Here is a 22,578-nt window from a genome sequence, read left to right as displayed (position 1 = left end):
GTAATATAAAGATGATAAATAAGAATAAGGCCCGTTTAGAACTTAGACTAGACTGAAATCAAGTCAATTTAGTTTAATTTTAAATTGAGTCTAACATTTAAATATCTAACTATCAAATAATTAAATTCATTTTAACTCAAAACCTTTTTATATGTGAGACTCACAATTTTTTTTAAGTCAATATTTCTTTAAACGTGGGATCTATAACTTTTTTTTTTAATTTTTTATAAATATATTTAAACTTATTTTAATATCTAAATATATCTAAATTTATTTTAGATAGATTTCATAAAATTTATTCTATTATCTTAATTTATTATTTATAAATAATTTAACTCATGGAACCTCAACCAAACGTAAAGGAAATTACTGCTTAAGCCCTCAATCTAATCAGCATGGTGTCCCTGTCGGTCGAATGAATGATAGAGCATGGCAGAAGTTGGGATTACGATTGGCTGAAAAAGAGTAAGACAGTGAAAAAGAGAAAAACAAAAGCTGAAATAGAAGCCTTATGAGTCTGAGAGATAATGATAAATGGTAAAGGACCCGCCAGACTGAAAAACTTATTAAATGTAAAATACATGAAGAAAATACTTTTGTGTATATTTTGAATAAATTGAGTATTGTAAAATATTACAAGATATTTATACTACAAAGAGTAAAGTAAAATGAGTATAATTACATGTAAGGACTATAAAATAACATATTACAATAAGACTTTAAACAATTTGTAATACTTTCCCTCAAGATGGAGAGTAAATGGAAAGAACTCCCATCTTGGTTATCAATGTAGAAAATTGGTGACTATCCAAGGCTTTAGTAAGAACATCAGCAAGTTGATGTTGAGAACCAACATGAAACGTCTTAAGAATCCTAACTTGAAGCTTGTCACGTACAAAATGGCAATCAAGCTCAATATGTTTTGTGCGCTCGTGAAAGACAGGATTAGTAGCAATATGAAGTGTAGCTGTGTAATCGCAAAACAGATGAGCACTATTAGAATGAGAAACTCTAAAATCTGAGAGTAAGGAAAGAAGCCAAACAATTTCACAAGTTGTAGTGGCCATAGAACGATATTCTGCCTCTGCTGATGAATGAGAAACTGTTTGTTGTTTCTTAGATTTCCAGGACACCAAGGAATCTCCAAGAAAGACACAGTAACTCGTAGTAGATCTTCGAGTATCAGGGCATGAAGCCCAATCCGAATATGTAAAAGCTTTGATCTGAAAAGAAGAATCAGCTGGAAAAAATAAACCATGTCCTGGAGTGGACTTAATGTACTACAGAATATGATAAGTAGCTTGTAAATGAGGATCACGGGGCTTTTCCATATACTGACTAAGCCGATGAATAGAGAAGGTGATATCTGGCCCGTGTACAATCATCAACAATTGTTAAAAAATATTTATGACCTTCAACAGTGGGGGTAGAAAAAGGTCCCCATACATCACAATGAACCAAATCAAAAGGAAAAGGAGACATATGAGAAGCATGAGGAAATGGTAATTTCTTTTGTTTTGCCAGAGGACAAACAAGGCATGGAGAGTCAGTATCTAACATATCAGGCACGAATTTATGTAAAAATTTCATCCTAAAAACAGAAGGATGACCTAATCTATTATGCCATAGTTCAAATAAGGCATGTTTTGAGGATTTGGAACAAACAAACAACTGTTTAGCTAAATGTGATGCTATTACAGGTAAAGAAGGAGTTTGTAGTAAATCACTAGTAGAAGAGCTTGATTGTTGCAGAAAGTAAAGGCCTCCCTTGTGTCTACCCACTCCAATCAGCTTCCATTGATTCAGGTCCTGTATAAAAATGAAATCAGATAAAAAGGACAAACAGCAAGTCAGAGTCAAGGTTAACTTGCTAACAGATATCAATTTGAATGAAAAAGCTAGAATGCAAAGAACATCTCCAAGTATTAGATCCTTAGAAATGTGAACAGTGCTAATGTGTGTAACATATACACTTTGGCCATTTGGAAGCTTGACAGCAGTGTTAATGACTGATTTGAAGGAAGAAAAAAAGGATGTTGATGGAACCATATGATTTGTGGCTCTCGAATCAAGAATCCAAGAAGATAAACCAATATTAGTAGGTACAATACAACTGGAAGAAAAAATAGATGGAATATAAGAAGTGTCCATACTAGCAATTGAAACAAAGGAAGTTGCATTAGCAGTGTGTGGTGGATTGGCAGATGAAGTAACAGGATCAAATGGCTGAAGCATAGCCAGTAATTGCTGATATTGAGACTCAGTTAATGAAAATGGAGATGCAGCCAAAGAAGTGTCGTCAGAGACAACTTGATTGACCATGGATTGCTGCTGTGGCTTGAATTTGTATCCAAGTGGATAACCGTGTAATTTGAAGCACTTCTCAATAACATGACCAACAAGGCCACAATGCTTGCACACAGGACGCTCTTTCTTGAACACAGGCTTTACAGATCAATTAGTATCATACTTAACAGTAAAGACATGATTGTCATGTGAAGATGCAGGAGATATAGAAATCGTACGTTGTTGTTCCTTTTGTAAGACAAGGCTGAAAACCTTGTTAAGAGGAGGCAGAGGATCCATTAAGAGGATCTGAGCCCTAACAGAGTTATAGGACTCATTCAAACCAACAAGAAATTGAAGTATGCGTTCTTGTTGAACATAGGAATTGAGTATGTGAACAGCTCCACAAGAACAAACCGGAATCGATTTGTAATTGATTAATTCATCCCAAAAACCTTTTAGCTTAGTAAAATAGGCACTAACAGTCAAATGGCCTTGAGAAAGAGTCGAAATCGACTTTTGCAATTGAAAAATACAGGGCCATTCTTCTGAGAGAATCACTCCTTGAGATCATTCCAGATCTCATGTGTCATATTAATGTAGAGAATGCTAGCAAAAATCTCAGATGAAACAGAGTTGAGAATCCATGAAATTACCATGTTATTACAGCGCAACCAAGAAGGAAGCATTGGATTGGCAGAATTTGAAGGTTTGAGAATGGATCCATTGACGAACCCTAGCTTGTTCTTCGCGGAGAGTGCCATGTGCATCGATTGACACCATGAGTGATAGTTATCACCAGTAAGAGATTGCGTAACAAGAACAGTACCGGGACTGTCTCCTGGATGTAGGAAGAAAGGACTAGATGTTTCGTCCATGGAAGAAGAGGAATTCGAAGCCATGAGAAGAGGAAAGTGAAAAACACGAAAGAGGCATGCGGAGGAAGACTTTCTAGAAAACTGATACCATATTAAATGTAAAATACATGAAGAAAATACTTCTGTGTATATTCCGAATGAATTGAGTATTGTAAAATATTACAAGGTATTTATACTACAAAGAGTAAAGTAAAATGAGTGTAATTACATGTAAGGACAGAATAAAATATAACATATTACAATAAGACTTTATACAATTTGTAATAAAACTGCATTTGATTTGATTTTTCACTATTACAATCCGTATGTGGGTGTCTAGTGCATTATGACACATGATGATAAACGATAATACACGACCCACCAAACTGAAAACTGCGTTTTGATTTAATTTTTTACTGTCACAATCCGTATGTGGGTGTCCATCATTGTGGGTGTATTATTTGACAAAATTTATTTTATTTAAAATAAATTAAGTGGTTATAAGATGTTAAATTTAATGAAAGCGAGTATCTAACAATTATTTTAAAATAAATAAATAAAATATAATAGAAATAAAAAAGAAAAATTTGGAATAAAAAAATTTAGCTTCCACCTATTTTCTATTAGAGAAAAGTTGTTTGAAGCAGTTATTATACCGTTTGATAAACAAATTATTAAATTACAACTAAAAGTCGTAGTGTATTGTTGTGTGCTACATTTTGCTAATATAAACTGGTTGAAGGAGACTTTTACAACTATTTTATCTTGATTCTTGATTAAAAAAAAAGGAAATATAGAAAAGTAACTGTTAAGGACGTGTCTCACTTTCTTTTTGCAATCGTTCAACCACGTACTGTTAAGAGGCTCCGGTGTAGTCCACCTGGGAAAACTCCAATGCTTAAGTCAGTAAATGTAAACAAAAGATTTAGAATTCAAAAGAGAGTTCGATCCCTTACTATCAAGAGTTACCTAGTATATATAAGCTTATACGTGATACTTATCTTATTCAGAGCTTATCAGTGCAGATCATCACCTGATACTTAGAATGATCACGTAACTGTATGAAGTCTCTATCTTTCCGTGAAAGATGGCGTGGTGCATGTATAATTTCGATGAACTTTAGACTCCCTAACTCCCTTCAATCAGCCAAAGACCTCTCCTATGGGCTTCTCCCATATTGGGCTTTTATGATAGAATGGGCCCTCGGCTTAAATAGGCCCTTCAGCTACCCCGCTAATTCTCTTTGCCTCCAGGCATAGGGAATTCAAATTGAGTAATCCTGCCGCCTTATAAATGTCTTGAACCTCGCTATGGGCCTCCTTCTTGTTTCCAACCCTATATCTTTTGATGGTTTACCACGGGTTTGGGCGCACGGAAAGCGAATAACTATTAGTACAAGCCCAGCCCATCTATGAACCCTATATTCTCCTCCTGCGCTGTTTCACTTTTTCAAAAATCGAGGAGTCCCCATAATTTCCCGCTATCATGGCAAAAGGGGAGGGGAGCTTTCGTGTGACGATTACTTTTATGCTTCAGTGTCAAGCTATGATGCCTACGGCTATTGGCATTCTGTATTCGTTCCTCTTTAAATACCCCTTCCCTATCTCCTTTAATTTTTCCTTGCCAGCTTTTCTTCCTCGTGCTTCCTTTCTTGCGTTTGTTTCTTGCCCATTTTGTCTTCTTTGCTTCCTTTCTCCCTTTCAGTTTCTATGGCTAAATAAGGCGACAACTCCATACAACCTTTCCAAATCCCGGAAGGCACGACCTTCGATGGGTACAGGTGGCACTGAGGCCTTCGAGAGAAACATTTACCATGGATTTGGGAGGAATATTGCATCCCCGAAACAACTGTGATGGAGGATCCCATGTCTAGATGTTGTGATGACGAAGGTTTCACCAGTAAAGTAGCCATGACCGTATCCCTTCTGTCACATGGGTTGCGATTCCCCTTTTGCAGCCCTCTTTGCGATATCTTGGACCTTATTTGTTTGGCACCGGCTCAACTCCACCCCTTTGCGTTGATGGCATATCTTTGTGCTTGCATTGTTTTTTGTTTGGTTCTAGAGCCTCTTGGCAATCCTTATCCTGATTTAACTGCTCGGGAGTTTTTGGCCTTTTACAATGTGAGGGCTGCCACCAAGGGCAACGTCGTCAGCTTTTGCAAGAAAGATAATGGCCAGACCTTGGCTCGGTTTGAGACCGGTACTCTAACGCCAAAGCTTGGACGACCAAGTTTTTCTTTATTACCAGTCAGGTTGGGAGTTTCCCGCCTAAGAAGACATTTTCAGAGATTTTCCAGTTAGAGCGATCTGGTGCCCTCTACCTGATGATAAGAGCTTGTGGGCTACCATGGAACCTTTATCATTGGGAACTGGCCTGAATTGAAACCATCCGTTCTTGGGTTGAAACTCATCCTTATGATCTCTAGACCGACTTTTTGTTGACACCCATTTATATCGATCGGTTCCTGATGTCTCCCAACCGATCCTATGTTCAAGGATGTTCATTCATTATTTCAAACAATATTCCCCCTTCTCTACCAAAATCCTCCAAGAAAAATAAGAGGCATGACCACGCCGTACCAAAAAAGAAAGAGGAAAAGAGGCGATCTGAGAAGGAGGGGAACGCCGAGAAGAGGGAGAAAATGAGCAAGAAAAAGAATGAAGATGAAAGCTAGAGAAAAAGGACCCCCTCTGAAGCCTCTCCTCTCCCTTTGCCTCAACAAAAGAAAATTTCGACGTCCTAAGAGGACGCCTATGCCCAAACGCCTACGTTGACAGCTGCAGCTGTGCCTTCAGTACCATTACCACAAGAGCTTTGGCACCCTTGAAGGGCACCCAGATTCGTCCACCTGCGTAGTCAGCCACCACTGCGTTTGTTATGCCGCGGTTAGAGCAAGTTGCCTTACCCTCAGTGGGCGATCAGGTCCAGTCGTCCACCCGCCAGCTACTGCCATGCTCCCATCACCCCGCGGGTCCCTCTTCCAATCGCAAAAGAAAATTTTGGCACCCTCAGAGGACGCCAGTGCCCAAATGCCTACGTTGCCAGCTGCAACTGTCTTTAGTACCATTACCTACAAGAGCTTTGGCGCCCTTAGAGGGTGCCCAGATTCTTTCACCTGTGTAGCTAGCCACCACTACGTTCTCTACGTTGCAGCTAGAGGAAGCTGCCGCACCCTCAAGGGGTGATTAGGACCAATCGTCCACCCTGCCAACCACTGTCGTGCTCCCATCACCCCTCGAATCCCTCGTCCAGCCGCGTTCCTCCGTTTTGAGAGACATTGAGGGTTTAGCCAGCATGGCCCTCTTTGATCTTGCTGCTTCCCACTGCCTGCCCTGCAGCCGGGCTTTCTGGCATCCGACCCTGTATTTCGGTTTCCTATTTTAGAGGTCCGGTGAGGGAAGGAGAGCTGGACGCTGAAGTGGTGGCTGCCCTCAACCTATACTCTATCATAGGTGTGAGGGCTCGCCCACCCCCCACGACTAAAGCTGTTCTTGGAGAGGTGGCAAGTGCATTTTCCATTGATGGGGCGGATGGAGCTTCCACACTCCCAGAGGGCAACCATGCTGATGTAGTAGAGTGCACGCCCTCTTGTCACGAGGATGCATGTGACGAGGCTGGGGCAAAGCTAACTACCCCAGAGACCCAGCCACTGTCTTTGGGGGAAGCACCCCTCCTCCGAATGGCAGTGGTGAAAGCCTTTCTCTTTCTCCCCTCCACGCCTCATCCTTTGGTAGAGACACTGACTCATTCGAGGAGGAGTGGGGCAACTTTTTGTAGGATGATGCCACCCTGATCGAGGCCGACCTGGCTTACACCACCCCTTTCCACCTATACGCCTTGGGGGTCTGTCAGAAAAGGTGGTGGATTCACCTTTAAGGCTTGCGAAGGCTTCCTTGCTCGGGGTGGTCTCTAGCACTGGGGAGATCCTTGGGGGCGATGCTAGTGGTGGTGCCTCCTCTACTTCTGTTGGTGTTGGTGCCCAAGCCGAAGTCATCGCTCAGATGGCCAATCGTTTAAAGGACTGGTTTTTTGAGGTACAATGCAACTTGTTTTACTTCCTTTTGTGCTTACATATCGTTTCTTACTTTGTGTTGTTTCATCTTCTTTCTGCAGGCATTAACGATCTGGCAACATGGATTATGGTAGATGGTGCTTGCTTAGAGGAAGAGGACAGGAGTGGCGCAAGTTATGCTACGTTGCCAAGCGTGCTTATGAGAAGTGGCGGGTTGACAGGGCTAAGTTGGAAGCCTTGGCTGAGAAGAAAAAGGGGTTGGAGATTCTGTTGGAGGAGTCAGAAGGCTACTCCCACTCATTGCAGGGCAACTTGGAGATGCTCGAGGGAGAAGTCCTCAAGCTTCGTGAAGCTGCTCACCTCGCCCAAGAGACGAAGGTCAAGGACAACTTTGCCCTGACACTTCTTCAATCCGAAAGGGACTCGGCTAGGCTCCAACTTTTTGAGGCTCAGAAGAGTTTTGAAGTTGAGAAGGCCCGCCTAAACTCTGAGCTTCTCGCTCGCGTCGGGGAGTTAAACTTAACCCATGAAGAGTTAGCTCGCTCGTAAGAAAGCCGTAGCGAGCTATCACGAGAGTTGGTGACAGCCGTGAAGAAAGCTTGCCTTACCGCCCTTGACCTTTCAGAGGCACAAGGGTCCTTGGTAGAACTCTAGAATCGCCATGAACAGTACAAGGACAGTTGAACGACCTCAACGAAGATCTTAGGAAGGCAAACTTGGCTCTTGTTGCCAAGCACCAGAGGCTAACTAAGAAGACGAATGAGCTAGCTGCTTGATAAAGTATTAGAATTGCATAATTAAGTTGCTTAAATGAACGATTTATTTTATCAAATGAGAATTGAGCACTTAACTATGTATCAAATTCTAGTACTTGATGTTAAACTAATTGATGCTAATATTTTATACATAAAATTCTATAATTGTTGTAGGACATTTGTGAAAATAATAAAAGAGCATATAGTGCTACGAGCTGGGCGAGGAGTCAGCTGGCATTTCATTTTATCTTTGGGTTTTTACGTCTTGCGGAACATGGAGAGCAGAGCATCACTCGGACACCACTCACACCAGCTCACACACGCTGTACAGCAGCAGAAAGAACACCAGCTCACACACGCTGGAAACTCACACATGCAATGAACCTACACCAAGCAGCAAGGAAAAGCATTCGGACACATGCAGTAAACATGCTGGAGTCCAGCATGTGGTTCGGACAACACTCATTCAAAAAGTAAACATGCAGATCACTCGTGCAGCAGCTACTATAGCAAAAGAAAGAAGATCATTCGGATCATACCATGCAGCAGGTCAGCAGAAGAAAAAGAAAAAGAAAAAGAAAAAAAGAAGCAGAAACTCAAAGAAACACATGCTGGAACCGAAAACACCTGGGGACCACTCGGACGTGCAGTTCAGTAGAAAGACAGCAGATTCTTTCTCGTTCGGTGGTAGCCTTTAGCAGTTGAAGACAACAAGAAATCACATGGGCTGCCTTTACTTTTCAATTTGTTTTATACGGCTGGGAGTCTTCATTTGGACGCAGCAGAGTAGGGGGCTTTGATTTTTTTTCTTAACTTTTCGGTTTTACACCAGCCGGCTGGCTTTTGGCTTTTGAGTTTTTCATTCTTGTTTTTGGGGTAGCTAAAAGGCAGATTGGGCCACAGCAGAGTAGCTTTTGGAGGAGTTATTTTTTTTTTCTTTCTTTTTTCGTTTTGGGAGTTGTTAGTTTTCGGACGGAGGGCAGTTTTAGTTTTTCTTCTTGTTCTTTTTGTTCTTTTCATTTACGCTAGAGCTGCAGACATTAGACCTCAAGGTAGGCTGGTTTTCATTTATTGTATTGCTTTTACGTTGAGACCTCATGAACTAGGCGGCTTGGTTATGTTTTCTTTTCGTTCTTGTTAGTTTAAAGTTTCATTTAATTTTCTTAAGTTTTATTCATTTAGTTAGTTTTGATTTGTTTTATTTCTTTGAGCTTTGACCGTTTGAATTGCTGTTTTTTTTTAGTATAGATCATCTATTTTGCATTTTAAAATTTATTCTATGTTAGTAATTTCTTTAATTTTTAATATGAGTTTATTTAGATTACTTTTTATTGTTAGAAATATTATGCGTAGCTAATTTCTTAATCTTGGGTTGCGGAATGGGACGTGATTTGTTTTGGATTTTAGATCGATGCAATATTTTGTTGATAATGTTGATTTCACTAAGTTACTAGTTGGATTTAAATTGAAAATAGATTGAAGCTCTTGCTCTTGTTTTGTTGTTGACGTAAGGCACATCAAAAGCTTGAAAATTATCAAGGCTTCTCTCGTTTGTTTGTTAATGTGTGTTCGGCTAGTAAAATAGAAAATCCCTTAGGAAAATATTGCAAAACTTGAGCTTAACCTTTTTATCTTCCGATTATCAATGCCTTGATTGGGTTGTTAATCGAGAAAATTATCTAGAATCCAAAATAAAGAGAGTCCCAAACCCAACCCAAGTGTTCGTTAATTTGTTTTTTTTTAGAAACTCTAATTTCAATTTCGATTATCTTTTTGCATTGCATTTTAATTTTATTTTCATCTCTCATACTCGATTCACTTGTTACTCACAAATCTTTTATACGCTTTGATAACCCATTGTCCCTGTGGAATACGATCCTGGACTTATTCTTGATACAACTTGACACTTTTACACTTGGAAGCACATTCGAAACCGAGTCACTGCTGCTCAGGTGGAGATTGCACGGCTTTGTGCCCAATTAGCTCACGTCCCTGCTACCAGGGATCATGCCTTTGCTTATGGCCATGGCTCTGGCATTTTGAGGCTCAGGAACTGCCTTGTGGCTGACCCTACCACTAATCTTGAAACTCTAGATTGGGGTTTATTTTCTCCTGAGGAAAATGTCTGCGTATGAGTCGACACGTTTGGGCGCGATGATATGCTTGATGCTTTTATAGGCGTTCCTCTGTTGTCGTGTCCCAACAATGCTCCTTAGCTTACTGGCCTCCTTTGTTTTGTTTTCATGAAAATTTTGTACTTTTCACACATTGTAATCTTGTACTTTTCACAAGTTGTAATCTTGCTTTGTTAATAAACTTTGGTTATAACGATGAGTATCTATTACTTCTGCCATTGCACATCTTTATTCTTTGGTCTTCTGTTTATGCTTAGATTGTTCTGTCTTTTTGGTTTTTTGTTTGTTCTTGGTAAGCTTGTGGTTACCTCCACGCCATTTTTCACGGCACCACAAGTTGCTAAGACTTATTTTTGGTGTTTTAGGGGTGACGTGGTCTGGTGACCTCCGCATCCTTTTTCATGGCACCAAAAGCTGCTTAGGCTTACTTTTGGTGTTTAGGGATGGCGTGGTCTGGTGACCTCTGCGCCCTTTTTCATGGCACCACAAGCTTCTAAGGCTTGCTTATGGTGTTTAGGAGTGGCATGGTCTGCTGACCTTTGCGCTCTTTTTCATGGCATCACAAGCTACTAAGGCTTGCTTTTGGTGTTCAGGGGTGATGTGGTCTGATGACCTCTGTGCCCTATTTCACGACACCACAAGCTGCTAAGGCTTGCTTTTGGTGTTTACGGGTGGCATGGTCTCATGACCTCAATGCCCTTTTTCATGGCACCATAAGCTGTTAAGGCTTGCTTTTGGTGTTCAGGGGTGGCGTGGTTTGATGACCTCCACGCCCTTTTTCATGGCACCACAAACTGCTAAGGCTTACTTTTGGTGTTTAAGGGTGGCGTGGTCTGATGACCTCCACGCCCTTTTTTATGGTACCACATGCTGCTAAAACTTGCTTTTGGTGTTTAGGGGTGGCGTGGTCTGATGACCTCCACGCTATTTTTCATGGCACCACAAGTTGCTAAATCTTGCTTTCGGTGTTTAGGGGTGACGTGGTCTGATGACCTTTGTGCCCTTTTTAATGGCACCACAAGCTGCTAAAGCTTGTTTTTGGTATTTAGGGGTGGTGTGGTCTGATGACCTACACTCCCTTTTTCATGGCATCACAAGTTGCTAAAACTTGCTTTTGGTATTTAGGGGTGGCATGGTCTGATGACCTCCGCGCTCTTTATTTTTTCACTTGCCAGGCTTTGCACCAATGTCTGCTCTCGGATGTTCTTTACCTTTTAGCGGAAAGTTACTAATAATGCCGAGTATGACAGTTTTTAAGTAGTGATAAGCGAATGCAAATATTTCCACAACATGAATATGAATGTAATATTGTAAATACTGAGGAAATGAATTTGACAGAAATGACAATGCTACAAATTGCCACCCCCAACCATTACAAAGAGTGCTCCGCGTTCCATGGATATGACAACTCCTTTCCTTGGCTATCTTTGAAATGGTATGTTACAGGCCTGTTGTTAGCTATCACAAGATAAGGGCCTTCCCATTGGGGCCGCATTTTTTCCTTGCTTTGGGTAGTTACTCTGACCTTCTTTAAAACCATATCCTTTACTTTAAAAGTCCTGGGCCTCACCCTCTTGTTGAAGTACTACTTAGTTCTTTCTTTTTCTCGCAACATTCTAGCTTTTGCTATCTTTCTTTCTTCCTATAATAAATTGAGGTATTCCTCCATCTTTTTATCATTTTGGGTAGCCGAGAAGTAGCTTGTTTTGTAACTTGGAAGCCCTACTTCGACTGGTGGGACTACCTCGCGCCTATACACCAATGTGAATGAGGATTCTCTTGTTGGGATTTTTATTGATGTTCAATATGTCCAAAGTACCCCCGGCAACTTGTCCGCCCAATCTCCCTTCTTCTCTGCAACCTTCTTTTTAAGGATTGAGAGTAATGTTTTGTTTGTTGCTTTTGCTTGCCTGTTCGCTTGGGGTTGGCCCGGCGAGGAGTACTTTGTCTTGATCTTCAACTTAACACACCACTCTTTGTAATGGTTGGAGTAGGGGTGGCAATTTGTGACACGGGTTGACGCGTTAAAACATGAATGCTTAACGGGTCACTAACGGGTCAACCCATTTTGAAAAAAAAAGGAATTTACACTTCTACCCTTTGGTGACTTGGTCCCTTCTAGTTCTATCATCTATGATCTATCTAAAAACATAAAAAAAAAAAAAAAAAAAAAACCATAAATCTAAATCACTCGTCTCCTGTGCCGCACTCCCGCACAGAGCTTCACGACTTCACACTGTCACAGACGGCAAATCTCAGTGCTCACTGCTCACCTCACAGCTCACGGGCTTAGTGGCTCACACAGTCACATGGACCACATGGTCAGACTCATACGGTAATGAATTTTATTTTTCCTTTTCCCTCTTCACTGTCTTTAGCGAATCGACTCTTCCCCGTTCCCCATTTTTGTTATTTTCAGGCCTTCGACTTCTCATTTTCCTAGTTCTGCCTTCACAGTTCACAACCTCACACACGGAGTCACAGACCAGCGTCTGCGTCACCACTACCAGACCTGCACTTCTATTTAATTTTACTCATTTCAGCCAAAGTAGTGATTGTGAATTACGGAATCATATCAGCTGATTCAGCCCCTCTTCTTAGTCTAATTATTTTCGGTTTCTCTCTCAGACTCTCATTCTCATCGAGCCATCGAGGATCTTTGGGTTTCTCTATTTTCTGGTGGAATTAGTGTTGAAATTCCTAGAGATCTCTTTTGCGGGTTGCTGAATGGAAGAACATAAGTCACTAAGTTGTTAAATTTGTTTGTTTATCTCTTAGTGTCTGACTCTAAATTAGCTTTTGGAATTATTGTGTGAAATTTGTGATTTATCTTTAATTGGTGAAACTATATATATACATGGAAGAATCAAATCAAGGCTTTTTTGCTTCCCATGTCGTATGTGTACTATATATTTTCCTTTTGGTATTGATCGATTATGATGTATATATGGGTTACTTGTAGATTGTTGGCAGTATATTTTTTTCCCCATATATCTCACGGTCGTCGGTAAAAATTTACAAACTGGATGGTTTGTATTTCTTTTTAGAATAATAGATTAAAGATAACATGAGTATTTTCAAAATTAAATTAATATAAGATGCATCCTTTACATATTTCATGTATTTTTTAATATTTAAGAATTTTAAATATTCCGGCAAACAACAAAAACATAAAAATTAATAGCATTTCTCATAACATGAAAGTTTTTCATCTACCATATAAATCAAGGAAATAGCATACTTGTTTTTTTCTTGATATGGAGAGAGTGATATAATGTATAATGATCATTATCATTTTATAAGATAAATAAATTGGTGTTCCAGATTTCTTGTTGCTCAATAGTTTAGAAGATATATTCTGCAGAGCATGAAGCATATTGCAGCATGGTTTACAATCTGACACTTTGAGATTTATTTTTTTAAATTTATTTAGAGAATTTTGCATGTATTACTTCTTATTTCATATAAGAAAATACAGAAACTAAGAATAGAGACAGAGCGTTAGTAAACTAGCAGTTTGTAACATTTCTTGCACCAGAGTTTACATTTGTTCTTGTCGTTTCTTTTCAGATGAGTTCAGCAGCAGGTGAAAATGATGATTTGATTGATTTGGACCCATTTAAGTCAAAAAGTTTTCAAAATGAGGAATCTAAAACAAAATGAAGGAAACGGTCAAACGTGTGGACTTTTTTTGAAATAGTTCCTGAGTCTGAGAACAATGAGGGTAAGCCAAGTGCAAGATGTGTGGAGTTACTTACATGGCTGCGAGTAAATATGGAACCGGAAATATGAAGCGTCAATGTGACGCATGCCCTAGGAGAAGTTCACGAGATATTGGTCAGATGATGTTATCACAAAATAGTGGATCTATTTCGGTAAGCACTCATAAATTTGAAACTGAACAATATAGAAAACTTTTGATAGCTGCTATTGTGAAGCATGAATTGCATTTTTGATTTGTTGAATACTCAGGGGTGAGATCTTTGTTACAATATTTGCGTTTGGATGTTCCAATTATTTCTAGGAATACTGCCAAGGCTGATTTGGTTAGGATATATAATCGAAAAAAAAAAGGATTAAATGCATGTTAAATGATTCTCCTGGTAGAATTAGTCTAGCATCTAACTTTTGGACTTCTATAACCACTGATGGTTAAATGTGCATTACAACACATTTTTTGGATAAGAACTGGGTTCTGCAGAAAAGGGTTTTGAACTTTTCTTTTATGCCACCACCACATAATGACATATTTTTGTCTAAAAAAATTTATAATTTGCTATGTGAGTGGGGAATTCAACACAAGATTTTTATATTGACTTTAGACAATGCTTCTTCTAATGTTATTTCAGTGGAGTTGTTAAGAACTTAATTGAACATTTAAGAAAGCTCTTCTTTGTGATGGTGAGTTCTTCCATCTTCGTTGTTGCGCTCATATTGTGAATTTGGTAGTACAAGATGGGTTAAAAGAGATTAATTCTGCTATCCAAAAAGTTCGTGAAAGTATCAAGTATGTCAAAGGGTCACAATCAAGGAAAGTAAAATTTTTAGATTCTACAAATCAAATGTCTTTGGATAGCAAGAAAGGGTTGAAACAGAATATTCCCACTAGATGGAATTCTACTTTTCTTATGCTTGAGAGTGCTCTTTTCTATCGTCGTGCCTTCAGTCATTTGGAGTTGACTGATTCTAATTTTAAGCATTGTCCATCAACATTTGATTGGGAAAAAATAGAGAAGATTAACAGTTTATTGGGAGTTTTTTATGAAGCCACTTGTGATTTTTCTGGGACCAAATACCCTACAGTCAATCTGTACTTTCCAGCAGTGTTTTTGATTTATTTTACATTAAAGCGGCACTCTGAGGGTGAAGATGACTACATGAAAACCACGTCTTGTAAAATGCTTGCTAAGTTTGAGAAATATTGGTCCGAATTCAATGTATTGTTGGCTATAGCAGTTATTTTGGATCCTCGATGCAAGTTTCGTTTTGTTGATTTTTCTTATGCAAAACTTTATAGAGATTGTTCCATTGAGTATATGAATGTTGAGAGCAAAATGTCATCTCTTTTCATGGAATATAGTTCTTCTAGTGCTCCCACATGTTCTACCACGACTTCTAATAGCACTTATAGTAGAGCGAAAAGTCAATCTTCGATTAATAAACAAGTATTTCAGGTAATATCAAACAATATTTTTTGTTTAATGATTTATGTTATATTGTTGTTTCATATCACATATTGGCTTGAAATATTTTTATATTTTTTTTTGTACAGGAATTTGATTCATTTAGACATGATGACCTTATTGCCCATATGCAAAAAAGTCAATTGGATCTTTACTTGAATGAACCTAGGGCAGATAGAAATGCAAAGATTGACATTCTTTCTTTTTGGAAAGGAAATGAATTTCATTATCCTGATCTTGCTTGTATGGCTCGTGATATTTTGAGTATTTCAATTTCTACAATTGCATCTGAATCTACTTTTAGTATTGGTGGGCGTATCATTGATTAGTTTAGGAGTGCACTAAAAGTAGATGTTGTTGAAGCATTAGTCTGCACTAGAGATTGGCTATATGGCGAGGAACAAGGTAATATTATTTTTACCTCATTGAATAAATAATTGTAATTTTTCAATACAATAATATTATTTGATATAAAACTTTACTGATATCTTTTTTTAATAGAAACACAAGAAGTTAAATTGGACGAGTTAACCGAAGATGTAATGGAGTTGGAGAAAAACAAGGGCAAGGAGGACGCTCCACCTCATTCTTGAAGCTCTAAATTTGTTTAGATCTGTGTTTTTATTGTATTTGGGATTGTAACATTAATATATTTTCTGTGTGTTTTGTTTATTATTTTGGGATGTAATATTAATATATTATTACAATGTGTGTGGAATGAATCATATTTGTTTGAATTGTAATTTTAGACTTGTAGTTAATTTTTATAAATAATATTTATATTCAAATATTTATATAAAATTTCAATCAGGTCAAACGAGTCGTGTCGTATCGTATCATGTCTGTTCAACTCAGACGGGTTGAAATGGATCGGGTCGTTTCGTGTCAATTTATTTCTTATTCATTAACAGGTCATAACAGGTTGTGTCGTGTCAATCCGTTATCTTACCGTGTCGTGTTCGTGTTTAAAATTTTGACACGAAATCTTTAACGGGTCGTGTTCGTGTTGACCATTAAGCGTAATGTATATACCTTGATACGACACAAACACGACTCGTTAACACGATTTGACACCCCTAGGTTGGAATGAAAATGGCGTCCATTGTCTGTCATTATGCTTTGTAGGATTTCGAATCTACAAACAATGTTTTCCCACGAGAACCTTGTTACGACCTTGCTTATCATTGGTTCTACTTCTGCCCACTTCGTAAAGTAATCTATGGCAACTATCATGAATTTCACTTCTTTTTTCCTTGTGGGAAAGGTCCGATCAAGTTTACGCCCCATTGGGCAAAAGGCCACAGCGCTGTCACGGATGTTAACTCCTTGGGGGGGGGGGGGGGGGGGGAGGGGCACTTCCTAGTGAACTCCTGAGCATCCCTTAAAGCGTTAGGCTAGTAGTCTCTTGCCCTAACTGCTTTCCTGGCCAAGGCCCTTCCACTGAAATGGTTTCCACATATTCCTTCATGTATCTCTACTAATATGTATTGTGCCTCTTTTATGGAAATGTATAGCAATGGGGCGGAGAAACCCCTTCTATAAAGGACTCCGTCTATGAGCAGGAATCTTGCCGCTTTCATTCTTATCCTCCTCGCCTCTTCCTTTGCTTCCGGTAGCTTTCCTTCATCTAAATACTCAACCACCCCGCTTGCCCAATCTGGGATGTTGGAGCCCAGGGCGCCTAATTCTGTGCAAATGGCGGGGACCTCGATGACTCTTCTTTTAACTCGCTATGGGAGGAGCGCCTCCTTCATCCCTGGCGTTGTTTGTGCCAATTTGTTCGCAACTTCTTTGCCTGCCCTTGGTATCTGAGTTATAGTGAAGTACGAGAAAAGATCGCACATCTCCTAGACTCGTGCTAAATATTTTCTCAGTTTCTCTCCTCTGGTAGCGTATAGGCCCAACATCTGATTCACCACTACCTGCAAATCCGACTTGGCCTCTATCTTGGTTGCCCCTATCCTTGCGGCTATGGAAAGTCCTGCTATGAGTGCTTCATACTCAGCCTCATTGTTTGTCACTTTGAACATCAGTGTGGCCATGTAGTGCCGTTCTTGGCCGTTAGGGCTGAACAAATGTATTCCCAGGCCACTGCCCGCTCGGTAGGATGAGCCATCTATAAAAAGTTCCCATGGCTTTCCTAATGGGGCTATCGTGTCTTCTTAGGGAAAATCTGAGAATTCTGCCACAAAATCTACCAGTGCCTGACCCTTAACTGCATTTCTTGGCTCAAATTCTAAATCAAACTTGCTCAACTTGATCACCCATCCTATCAATCTTCCTGTGTTGTCTGGCTTCCTCAGGATTTTTATTAATGGAGCTTCTGTAAGCACCCTTATTGTGTGGGCTTGGAAGTACGGGTGAAGCTTTCTAGCTGTCGTTACTAAGGCAAAGGCTAGCATTTCCATTTGAGGGTACCTTGCTTCTGCTCCTCTGAGAGCCCGACTTACGTAGTATACTGGATGTTAGGCGATCCCCTCCTCCTTTACTTGGATGGTGGACACGGCATGCCAGGAGACTGCTAGATATGCGTAGAGCACATCACCTTTCTTTGGCCGCTTCAGAAGGGGTGGACTGGCTAGGTACTGCTTCAACTTCTCAAACGCCTCACCACACTCTTCATTCCAGGGATGCACTTTTCATAGTACTTGGAAAAAAGGGAGACATTTGCTCATTGACTTGGCTATGAATCTTCCCAGGGTAGCTACTCTGCCCGCCAATCGCTGGGTTTCGGTCAGACTTCTCGGCAGCTTCATCTTGAGTATAGCTTCTATCTTTTTTGGGGATGCTTCAATTCCTCTTTCAGACACAATAAAACCCAAGAACTTCCCTGACTAGACTCCAAAGGCACACTTTGCATGGTTTAACCTCATTTTATAGTGGCGTAAGATCCCGAATGTTGGTCGTAGGTCGTCAAGGTGTAGGGCGGGCTCCTTTCTTTTTATCAACAAATCATCCATGTAAATCTCCACAGACTTCCCAATTTGTTCTCTAAACCTCTGATTGACCAACCTCTGGTAGATTGCCCCTGCATTCTTCAATCCGAAGGGCATGACCTGGTAGCAATACAATCATCGGTCTGTTATGAACGGGATTTTTTAATCTGCTGCATGCGTCCATATTTGGTTGTAACTTAAGTATGCATCCATGAAGCTCAACATACGGTGTTCAGCCGTTGCATCCACGATAACGTCGATGCGTGGTAACGGGAAACTATCCTTTGGCCCAACTTTATTTTGATTTTTTAAGTCTATGGACATTCCCCACTTTCCATTCGCCTTTTTTACCAAGACTACGTTGGACAACCATTCTGGATAATGGGCTTCCCTGATGAAACCAGCTACAAGCAACCTTTCTACCTCCTCGTTAATGGCAGCATACTTCTTTATACTAAACGATCTTCTTTTCTACCGAACTACCTTGTGCGTAGGGACCATGCCCAAGCAGTGTTCAATGACGTCATTTTCTAGAGATCTTCGTTCTAGTATTGGCGGTCACCAGAAGGGTGATAGCTCCTACGGGCTAGATCGTGTCTCCCGAGAAACCATTTAACGATGTTGGGGAGAGCCTTAACTTGCCAGCATCGATGCCCATCTAGGTGAACGCCTCCAAAAATAGTATATCAGTTGAACTTCTGTTATCAACTAGTACCCACTTGGTCATATAGTTAGCTATCACAAGGGTGATTACCAAAGTATCATTGTGCAGGTATAGCACTCGTTCTCGATCTGCCTCTCCGAAAGATATTATTATCTGATCATTGCTAAGCTTTTGTTGCTTGCGAGCTCTGTCTGCTACATATACTTCTTCATATCTCACCTTTCATGCATACGCCTTCTGACTAGATGCGGAAATGCTGCCCTCAGCAAAACCTACTGCTATGGTCCTTATTTCTCTTATGAACGCTCTGTTCATGTCGCCTCTTGGGGGTGCCTTATCTTTGTCGTTCTGGCATCCACCAGCTCGGTACCTCCATTCTGGACTATTGCTCCTCCTGGCCTCATGCCTGGATTCCTGGCACCTTCTGGGCTTTGGCTGTTCTGCCACCTAGGGGTGTACAGGAACCGAGTGTTTCCTTGATAAAATGTCGGTCCACTTCAACATGTTTTGTTTGGTCATGTTGAACTGAGTTTTGTGCAATCTCTATAGTTGCCTTATTATCACAAAATAGATTCATTGCAGAACCAGATGAATAGGCAATTTTTTCCAGTAGCCTACTTAGCCAAAGAAGCTCACAAAGTCCTTTAGCCATGCCTCTAAACTCAGCTTCTGCACTGGACAATGCAACCACCTTTTGTTTTTTGCTTTTCCAAGTAACTATATTACCACCCACGAAAGTGAAATATCCTGATGTAGACTTTCTGTCAGTAATACTCCCAGCCCAGTCAGCATCCGTGTAACCATCAATGTTTAAATGATTATATTTCCTGAACATGAGTTCTTTTCTTGGGGAAGACTTCAAGTACCGTAAAATCTGTAGCACAGCATTCATGTGATCCTCACTAGGATTATGCATGAATTGACTCATCAAACTCACAGCATAAGCAATATCCGGTCGTGTATGGGAGAAGTAGATTATTTTTCCAACAAGCTGCTGGTACCTTTCTCTATTCGTGGGTATTTGGTTCGAGTGTTAGCCCAATCCATGATTTTGAACCATTGGCATGTCTGCAGGCTTACAATCAAGCATTCCTATTTCGGCTAGCAAATCAAGTACTTATTTCCTTTGTGATAGAAATATGCCTTGATTTGACTGAGCTACTTTGATACCCAGAAAGTATTTTAATCCCCTAAGATTCTTCATTTCAAACTTGGTTGCTAGATGCTTTTGCATACTAGAGATTTCCTCCTTATCATTTCCTGTAATTATCATATCGTCAACGTAAATTATTAGAGCTGTTACCATCCCTTGTCGATGCTTCAAGAACAGAGAATGATTTGAGTTTCTTTGTTTAAACCCATGCTTCCTCATAGCCAAGCCAAATCGTCCAAACCACGCTCTAGGTGATTACTTTAGTCCATAAAGTGCCTTCCGTAGTTTGCATACCACTTCGGTTTGTGATTAGGTAGTAAAGCCTGGTGGAATGTCTATGTACACTTCTTCTGCTACATTCCCATGAAGAAATGCATTTTTTAAATTGAACTGATATAATGGCCAATCTAAGTTTGCAATGAGAGACAGCAATACTCTAACAATATCCAACTTTGCTACTAGTTAAAACGTCTCCTGATAGTTTGTATCATATGTTTGAGTATATCCTTTCACTACAAGTCTCGCCTTGTATCTCTCTATTGACGCATCTTCCTTGTGTTTAATGGAGAACATCCATCTACATCCCACAGTTTTCTTTCCTTTGGGTAGCGGCATAAGCTTCCACGTATCATTTTTCTACAAGGTTGTCATCTCTTTAGTTATTGCTTGGATCCATTTGGGTTCGTTCAAGGCATCTTGTACTGTACTCGAAACATGCTCAGAAGATAGCTTGTGCACAAAAGCTTTGAGGGGTTGTGATAATTTTTGCGTGCAAACATAGTTGGCAATAGGATACTTTGTCTTCTTTTCTCCATGGTCTGGTGAGTATCGATTTGGTGGCTTACCACGATTTTACCTGAAAGGTAATTTGTAGCGAGCATAATCATGTATAGTATTACTAAGAGAAGGGTTTAGAGATTGTACTTCAGGAGTATTCTCAGGAGAGTGATCGTTTGGTACTAAATCATGAGGAGAGGACTGGTCTTGCTCAGTGGGCTGCCCTTGCTCTTGCTCTTGCTCTGAAAGTGGGAGAGTTCCAACTAGATTAGTATCAGCATGCCTTGGTAGAGTCCCAACCAGATTAGTATCATGCCTTGGTTGAGTCCCAACTAGAACATACGGTAGTTGAGATAGTTGAGTTTCATTAATTTGATTTATCTCCAAATTTGTGTAATCAAAGTCTGGCCAGTTCTCCTAATTGTCAACATTCTATTCTTCACATAACAACTCCCCCTGAAGAGAAGAATGGGACCTTGTTTTGGAAAGATAGTTTCAAATTCGAGAAAAGCGACATCCATCATGGTATAAAGACTCCTGGTAGTGGGATCATAGCACCTATAGCCTTTTTTATGTGCTGTGTACCCCAAAAAAACATAACGAACAACACATGGATCAAGCTTTGTTTGCTAATTTTTATGAAGATGAGCATAAGCAACAGAACTAAATATGCATGCCAGAAACATTGTGATGCCCCCAGATTTTGCTTGGGATCAAACGGACATATGAAGCGTTGGGACATGTAACACAAGGTCACCTGCCCTCATTCATGACATATAAGATGCAATATTACTAACATGCATCTAGCATTACGCAATATTCGCAGTAGATAATTTTTTTTTAGAAATACTATGCACTAAACTTATAATATCTCAAATAGTTAAATCGTAATCCAAGCATACTTAACAAAATAAACATCCATGATTTTAATACGAGTCACAGAATACTATAACCTTAAAAACATAGGAGACCAGACTCCATATTTATATTACTAAAATACACTATTGAAGAAGTTTGTTGAGTAACTCGTATAACTCGACTAAAGAGGCCATAATGCTGTCTAAAAACTAACTATGGAAGCTGAAAGCTTTGCGTCATGTCTGCGGTGTCTAGTCTACCAATGTCCACTCTCTGCTCTGATCTTGACATATCGCCTACCATTCAGGAGGAATGGTAGTTAGGACTACCACTGTGAGATTTAATTACAAATTTCAGTAAGTTAACAGGAAACTCCCACACAGGTTAATGATGCACGCATGACAGTACAAGCATGAATGCATAATTAAAGTTGTAAGTAAGCATAACATAACTTGACATATAGCATGTCATAACTGACATAACCTGAACTGAAACGTGAACTTAAATTGACTTGACATGACATGAATTTGAACTTAAAACATAACATGGACTAGCAATATAACAAGAACATAAACTTGAAATATAACATGGACTTGAAACATAGCATGAACATGAATATACGTAACATAAACATGAACTTGAACTTAACATAAACCTAAGCATAACATGACATAATCGTGAACTTGAGACATAATATGAACGTGAACATAACATAACATGAACGTGCACTTGAACATAATATGTACGTGAATATAACATGACATGAACGTGAACTTGAAACATAACTTGAACATGAACATGAACATAACATAACATGAACGTGAGCTTGAACATAACATAAACGTGAACATAACATGATATGAACATGAATTTAAAACTTAACGTGAACATGAACATAACATAACATGAACGTGAGCTTGAACATGAACTTGAAACTTAACATAAACATGAACATAACA

At 39.6% G+C, this 22,578-nt stretch overlaps 1 protein-coding gene and 1 long non-coding RNA gene across 3 annotated transcripts in view; one reads left to right on the top strand and one right to left on the bottom strand.

Annotated features, from left to right (window-relative positions):
• Positions 1-582: 582 nt before the first annotated feature.
• Positions 583-22,578, bottom strand: part of LOC122318551 (protein BONZAI 3-like) — a 38,377-nt gene continuing 16,381 nt past the window's right edge. The window contains exon 17 of one of the 2 annotated variants that reach the window (XM_043136013.1): positions 583-1,809. In XM_043136013.1, coding sequence (XP_042991947.1) covers positions 1,775-1,809 — 35 coding nt within the window. In that variant the 3' untranslated portion in view covers positions 583-1,774. Of the gene's footprint in view, positions 1,810-21,623; positions 21,951-22,578 lie in introns of those variants that run through there. The other variant, XM_043136012.1, reaches the window with a different exon arrangement.
• LOC122318552 lies at positions 12,239-15,903 on the top strand. The gene is made up of 3 exons (XR_006244866.1): positions 12,239-12,383; positions 13,619-15,636; positions 15,733-15,903. It is a non-coding gene; the product is annotated as an uncharacterized LOC122318552 (long non-coding RNA).

Source organism: Carya illinoinensis, chromosome 8, assembly GCF_018687715.1.
Source record: "Carya illinoinensis cultivar Pawnee chromosome 8, C.illinoinensisPawnee_v1, whole genome shotgun sequence".
Lineage (NCBI taxonomy): Eukaryota > Viridiplantae > Streptophyta > Magnoliopsida > Fagales > Juglandaceae > Carya > Carya illinoinensis.
This window is presented reverse-complemented; position numbering and strand designations above follow the sequence as displayed.